Source organism: Delphinus delphis, chromosome 12 (assembly GCF_949987515.2).
Source record: "Delphinus delphis chromosome 12, mDelDel1.2, whole genome shotgun sequence".
Taxonomy (NCBI): domain Eukaryota; kingdom Metazoa; phylum Chordata; class Mammalia; order Artiodactyla; family Delphinidae; genus Delphinus; species Delphinus delphis.
The window spans coordinates 14,080,365-14,087,899 of NC_082694.2; the positions used below are offsets into that span (position 1 = coordinate 14,080,365).

Sequence of the window (7,535 nt, forward strand, 5' to 3'; positions counted from 1 at the left end):
GCGTGCGGGCTTCAGTAGTTGTGGTACGCGGACTCCGTAGTTGTGGTTTGCGGGTTCTGGAGCGCAGGCTCGGTATTTGTGGCGCATGGGCTTAGTTGCTCCGCAGCATGTGGGATCTTCCCGGAACAGGGCTCGAACCCGTGTCCCCTGCATTGGCAGGCGGATTCTTAACCACTGCGCCACCAGGGAAGTCCCTAAGCATAGTTTTTAACTTTTTTTCCCCTAAGTATAGTTTTTATCTTTTTTTCCCCTAAGTGCACCAACTGCTTTTTAAATTTAATTTTTTTAAAAAACGGGGATTTAAAATACTATTTTAACTTTGAATTAAAAACTCAGATTATGACCAATGATAGTTTTAAGCTTATCTAATTAATATGTGATTTAAAAATAGATAGAAAAGAGTATAACTTCCAAACCCCTAGAGGGGGTGTCCACCTCACAGATCCCTATCTGGATAAATGCTGTAACAAAGGCAAGGAGACGCTAGGTGGCTCCATGATTTTTAAATAAAATTAAAAGTCCGCAAAAGATAGTCAAGGAACAAGATATCTCTACTGGGCTGAACCTTTAACCCAAACAAGAAACAATAATCTTCAATCATGGTCTCTCACTCAGGATAATTTGGAGTATAGGGTTAAGAGTTAAACTAAAAGAAACCAAAACAAAACAAAAACAAACCTTCAGGACTGCAAAGTATATATGGGTAAGCAATTTGCTAAAAAATAAGGGAAGGCATTATATTATATTCTTAAGGACATCAATTACTAAGGGGGAGATGGTTTCAAATTTTTCCTAATTTATTGCCATCTAGTTTGCCAGCTCTTCTTGTGGACTTTCTCTTTTTAGTTTAAATTTTAAATTTACGAAAAATTATTAAATTGGGGCATTATAGCTTATTAAAAATTGTTTTCCTTCCTTATAGCTGTCACCCTTATTAACATCGCAAGAGAAATAGCAAAACAAAACAGCTTCGTTTGGGTTATTTGGGAAGGAAAACAAAAGCACGGTGCTTATCTAAACTAGGAAACCTAACTCAAAATACGACTAAGGCAAACACTATTCCATTCTATATCATCTGCAAGGAGATTGAAAGAAATTGCGTGACAAGAATTCCTTTCCGGTTTCACAAAAGACGAGAAAAATGTTACATCTGAAGTGTGACTTGCATTTTAGGAACCAAAATTTGCTCGTTAAATGTTTTCTGGATTTCATTTTTTACGAAGTGAGGTAGCAGAAGATGATCATTTTCCTGAAGGTATATAACTAACTTTGTCCTGAAAATAAATGCGGGGTGGTGGAGGGGAGGGGTTTCCGAATTATTAAATATTCTGAACTGTCAGTCTGCAATTGGCTAATAGAAAAAAATCTTTTCCTCCACCCTCTCCCTTAAACGAGAATCTCAGACCGGTCACTTCTTAAGAACATATTTAGGAATCGTTTTAATTGTAAAAGAAACAGTTTTCTTATCGTTGTTCGGGGCCAGTAAGTAACGATCGCGTGGCACGTGGGGTCCACACAGTACTTCACTGGTTTTGTTTGTTTTTCCAGGCAGGAGCCGCATTTGAAAACTTACAAAAGTAGAGGGCAAGTCTTCTACCGTAATTCGTGAAGACCGTTTTTGTAAATGAGCGCTTCTTGCACAGTTTAAATTACAGTTGGCTTTAAAATGCTAATTCCGAACCCCCCTATTTCAATGTCTTTGAAAACGTTCACCCTTCTGTTTTGAAAGACAACAAATCACACCAAAAGACTGCGCAAACGTGACCTAAATGAACATGTTTCCCGAATGTGAACGAACCTATCGTTATGTTTAGAGACGTGGTTAGAGAAATTAAAAACCGATTTCAGTCCCTCCCTTCAAAGAATTCCCCAGGAGAAGGGATATCTTTCGTATACCCCAAAGACTTGTAAATCACGTCTATTATTTTCGACTGTGAGCCGATCGGTCGAGACCGGACGTGAATCCGGCAACTCGATGACAAAAGGTATAGCTCCAGGTCGAAATACCAAAGGGGGCTAGGCAGGTGGCCTGAGCGGCCACCCAGAGTTAACTTACAGACTTTTTAGAAAACAGTAGTACCGTCTCGGGTGATCTCTTTGTTTTGATATTCGTTATTTTATTTCGTTATTGTGCTGAGGACACGGTGGTTAGGAACGGGGAGCGCCTCGCTCGAATCCTGCAGGCGCCAGCCTCCCCCGGTTCCCCTGGCCCCCGGGGCTCCCCTGGCCCGGCGAGGAGGGGCTGCAGGGGCGGGGCGGGGCGGGGCGCTGCGGGCGGCGCGAGGTTTCCGCGCGCTCGGCCGGGACGCGCGGGCAGATGGGGCGTGGCGGGGGCGTGGAGAGCCGCGGCCCGCGGGCCGCCGCCCAGCCCCGGGACCTGCCCGGGAGGAGTCGCGCCGCCGACGGTTATAAGAAGCCGGCCTGTCGGCGCTCCTCGCGCACCCTTCCCCGCCCAGAACACCGGTCGCTCGGCCAGGGCCGAGGCGGGGCCGCAGGGTTGGCCCCCAAAGGGATGCTCTCGCCCGAGCGGCGAGATCAGCCCCGCTCGCCCCTCGCCGCCGCCGCCGCGCCGCACCCGCCGACGGTCGCCGACATGGCTCTCTACTGCGGCGACAACTTCGGCGTGTACTCGCAGCCCGGCCTGTCCCCGGGCGCCGCCGCCCCGGGCGCCCCCCCGGCTGCCCGGGCGCCCTACGGTCTGGCCGACTATGCCGCGCCGCCGGCCGCAGCCGCCAACCCCTACCTGTGGCTCAACGGGCCGGCCGTGGGCGGTCCCCCTGCCGCCGCCGCGTACCTGGGCGCCCCGCCGCCGCCGCCGCCGCCGCCGCCCCCCGGGGGCGCGCCCGGGCCCTTCCTGCAGCCGCCGACCGCCGCCGGCACCTTCGCCTGCGCGCAGCGGCCCTTCGCGCAGCCCGCGGCCGCAGCGCCCGCCTCGCCCGCCGGGCCCGCGGCGCCCGGGGAGCTGAGCTGGCTGTCCATGGCCAACCGCGAGGACCTGATGAAGATGGTGCGGCCGCCCTACTCGTACTCGGCGCTCATCGCCATGGCCATCCAGAGCGCGCCCGAGCGCAAGCTCACGCTCAGCCATATCTACCAGTTCGTGGCCGACAGCTTCCCCTTCTACCAGCGCAGCAAGGCCGGCTGGCAGAACTCCATCCGCCACAACCTGTCGCTCAACGACTGCTTCAAGAAGGTGCCCCGCGACGAGGACGACCCAGGTGAGGGCGGACAGGTGCTTCCCGGCCGGTCCCTTACCCCACCCCCACCCCCAACTCACACACGCGCAGAGACTGGCCAGTTAGGGTTAAAGGTAAAGAACCTGAATCCTCAAGCAGAGAGCCGCCCCTGGGTGATGTTCCTCAGGCCGTTGGAAGGGCCGGTCGAGTTGCAGGGAGGTGGATTAGGAATAAGAACACGGGTGGGCTCTCAGATAAGGGATGGCTGTAAAGATTCAGATGAGCTGAGAATCCCATTACATTTCACGAGAGAGGTGGGGAGAGACCGGGAGTTGGAACACGCTGTCCGTAGATGTCCTTCCTCTTGTCTCGGGTTCCAGAGAGACTCACTGTGCCCTTCGTGGGACACGTACTGTCCCTACCTTAAGACATGATTCGAGGATGGTGGCACGGGCATCGCGAGACGGGGGTCGAGGGATCAGGGAGCTTGAGCTGGGTCCTGCAGATTGTGGTTTGGGAACCTTATGTATTTAGAAATGTAAAAATGAAAACCCCAAGTTTGCTTCGTTCGGATCTAACGCCGGGGGTGAGGAGGGCTGGGTTACCGTGGCGCGTTAGTGGTTTCCCTCTTAACCTGAGGAGTGAGGTGGAGAAAAGCTCAAAAATGAGAGAAACAGAATCTTACCTGAGGTTTTCAGAAGGAGCCCAGGACTAGGGGTGTGAGGGGAGAGTCGGAAATTAGGAAAATTAAAAATTAATTAAATAAATTTAAGAAAATTAAAAAAAATTTAAAAAAATTAAAAAATTAATTTAAAAAATTAAAATAGGAAAAAGGGAAGAGAAAACTGTTTCAGTTGCCCTCTACAGAGATCCAGGATTTTGTGTAAATTCTGTGAATGCCCTGGAGTATTTGTACTTAAAGTCATTCTCGAGCAGTGCTTTCCACTTGAAATACAGTACAACCCACACGTCGCTGTGAATTGTCTTGTAGCCACGTGAAAAAAGTGAAAAGAAGCTGGTGAAAATGTTTTTTAATTTCATTTCGACATAGAACAAATATAAAAAATTATCAGTGAGCCACTTTCCATTATTCTTTTGGTACTAAGTCTTCAAACTCCTATGTGTGTGTTTGACACCACATCTCACTTGGGACTAGCCGCTTCTCAAGTGCTTAGCAGCTGCGTTTGGCTAGTGGTTACTGTACTGGACAGAGCATGCAGTTCTAGAAGATACATCTTCCAGATCTGGCTTCTCAGTCACCTGAGATGATCATGTCAATTGTCATGTATACTCCTCGACTTTCTAAAAAGGTCGAGGACCTCTAGCCAGTGTCTTATCAAAGCTTTTGGTACCAGGAACTTCCCTGGAGGGCCAGTGGTTAAGACTCCAAGCTTCCACTGCAGGGGCACAGGTTTGATCCCTGATCCAGGGAACTCAGATCCAGCATGCCACGCGGCATGGCCCCCCCCAAAAAAAAGAAAAAGAAAAAAGCTTTTGGTACCAAGGTGACACAGTATAAATATCCTGATAGATGCAGGTATTGTTATTTAGATGGTAGATATGTGAATAAGTTTTTTTCCTGCAACTACTTGCAGAAAATGTGTAGGTGGAAGTAATGGATATGGGGGAGTGTGTGCTGGTAGTTAAGAATGCTGAGTCTAGAGCCAGCCTGCTTAAATCCTGGCCCTACCTACCGTTGCTAACTGGAAAGACGGCAGGTTGCTAACCAATCTGCACCTCAGTTTCCCCATCTGAAAAATGGAGGCCATAATACTGCCTGTCTCCAAAGAGCTGTGAGGAGTAACTGAAGTTATCCATGCAGAGAATTCACTACAGGATAAGCTCTTTACAGTATTTGCAAATGCCAAAGATTCTTTTTACCAGAAGTGAAAAAAGCTGTTGGGAGATAAAATCCTCCAAGACGATAGATCTTTTTCACTTCCATTGTGCTCAAAAGGGAGGGAAATTTTCTAAGCAGAAGACTAGCATTGCATGCATTAAATGGGGCCCTGATCTCTGAGACTGGCCTGGTGGAGGAAGAGCTTGGAAGAGATGCAGGGGTGCCTCCTGCCCTAGGCAAGGAAGGGGTGTGGAGCCTCCTTGTACTCCAAATATATCCATCCAAGGCATTGTTCAACCAGTCAGTTCCCCAGTTTTAACCTGATTTTGTTCGGCAAGGCAGAGGGTTGGGTGTTGGAGGTTGCCTTTTTCCAGTGGAGTATTTTTTGGGGGGCAAGTATTGCTCCCTTTCAGCAAGTGATACAGATACTGTTTCTTCACTCACTCACTGTGGTGTGGCTACTTTGCGGAGATCTGTCATTCAACCCTCACAGCCAACCTGTGAGGTGTACTGTTCTTATCCCTATCTCCACAGATAAATGAGGCTCAGTTAGTGCCATCTCCCACAAAAGGATGCATTTAAACAGCAGAGTGGTTTGAGCATCTCTGTCGGAGTTTCACGAGAGCCTGCCCACCAGCCCCCTATCACCCTATCACATGCGAAGCTGAGTACATGAGCCTGAACCGCATCCTCCCCTAACTCAGCTTTCTTTCTCATGTCCGTAGGGAAAGGTAATTACTGGACCCTGGATCCGAACTGTGAGAAAATGTTTGACAACGGGAACTTCCGTCGGAAGCGAAAGCGCCGCTCGGAAGCCAGCAGCACCCCTACGGTGGCCGTGGGGACCTCGAAAACAGAAGAAGGGCTCTCCCCGGGACTGGGGTCTGGAGTGGGTGGGAAGCCGGAAGGAGACAGCTCCCCGGCGTTGCTGAGGCCCTCTCAGTCCCCAGAGCCTCCCGAGGGCACCAAGAGTACCGCCTCCTCCCCAGGAGGGTCCATGCTCTCCTCCACCCCTTGCCTGAACAGCTTCTTCAGCAGCCTCGGCACGCTAAGTGTTAACAGCAGTGGGAGCACCCAGCGAGTGCTCCCCGGCGGCCGCCCCCTAGGGATCCAGGGGACCCAGGTTCCCTCGGGCGGCGCGTTCCCCCCCAGCTCCGTCCCGGAGGCCTCGCCAGACACCTTGCAGCTGAGTCACAGCACCAGCAATGGCAGCAGCCAGAGGTCTTCCTACTACAGCCCCTTCCCTGCCAGCACCAGCGGGGGACCAAGCAGCCCCTTCAGCACCCCTTTCTACAACTTCAGCATGGTCAACAGCCTCATCTACCCCCGGGAGGGCTCCGAGGTATAGACCCCCCGCTTCCCAGACTTGACTATGGACACCTGCAATCTTGTGGAAAATGCAGATTCCAAGGCAGTAGGTCTGGGGCAAGAACCGAGACTCCGCATTTCTCCGAAGCTCCCGGCTGAGCTTGCGGTCCACTGACCACACTTGGAGTAGCGTGGATGCAGTAGGTAACTGTTTCTACAACCCGGCAAACTTTGACAGGTTTCTCTGGAGAGAAATCCAGCTCACTCTGTTCTGGGATCATACCCGTGAGCCCTGTGAGGGCATGGACCACGTGTGTTTGTTCATCACTGTATGTCAGGGTCACAAGCTCAAATGGGTCCAGGGACCGGCTACAAAAACAAGTGAATTAAGTTATTGGGTCGGAAAAAGATAACAGTTGGCACTGGAAGCAGTTGGGAGCGGTTGGGACCTTCGAGCTGAAGGCTGCTGTGGGCAGCTGGTTATCTCCTGCTTGACAGCGTTCTGATTTTTCTAGAAAAGTCAGAGACCTGGATTTTTTTTTTTAATTTTTTTTTTAATGAATTTATTTATTTTTATTTTTGACTGCGTTGGGTCTTCATTGCTTCACGCAGGCTTTCTCTAGTTGTGGCGAGCAGGGGCTACTCTTTGTTACGGTGCGTGGGGTTCTCATTGCAGTGGTTTCTCTTGTTGCGGAGCACGGGCTCTAGGTGCGCGGGCTTCAGTAGTTGTGGCTCGCGGGCTCAGTAGTTGCAGCTCGCGGGCACTAGAGCACAGGCTCGGTAGTTGTGGAGCACGGGCTTAGTTGCTCCGTGGCATGTGGGATCCTCCCGGACCAGGGCCCGAACCTGCGTCCCCTGCATTGGCAGGCAGATTCCCAGCCACTGCGTCACCAGGGAAGCCCAGAGACCTGGATTTTTATAGGAAACCTCCATTTGTCTTATTTGTGGCTACTGAGAGTCTTTCGAATACTGTGCTAGGAAGCGCCACAAATCCTTGAGCTCTTCGCAGCTCACAAATCACCTCTGTCTATACTCAGTGTCAGGTACATGGCAGATACTAATAGCAATGGAACCGCCCAAGCACACCCTGTGTGCCAGGCACTGTTCTAGATACTTGACGTATATTAGCTCGTTTAATCCTCACAACAACCTTGGGAGAGAGGTATTGTTACTCCCCCTCATTTTCTGTATGAGGGCAGTGAACTGCCAAG

General features: G+C 50.8%; 1 protein-coding gene across 1 annotated transcript; it reads left to right on the top strand.

Moving 5' to 3' along the window:
- Positions 1-2,512: 2,512 nt before the first annotated feature.
- On the top strand, positions 2,513-6,364 carry FOXI3 (forkhead box I3). Its single transcript, XM_060027710.1, has 2 exons — positions 2,513-3,218; positions 5,742-6,364. The coding sequence occupies exons 1-2, from the start codon at positions 2,513-2,515 to the stop codon at positions 6,362-6,364; spliced, it is 1,329 nt and encodes a 442-aa protein (XP_059883693.1).
- The last annotated feature ends 1,171 nt before the right edge of the window (positions 6,365-7,535 follow it).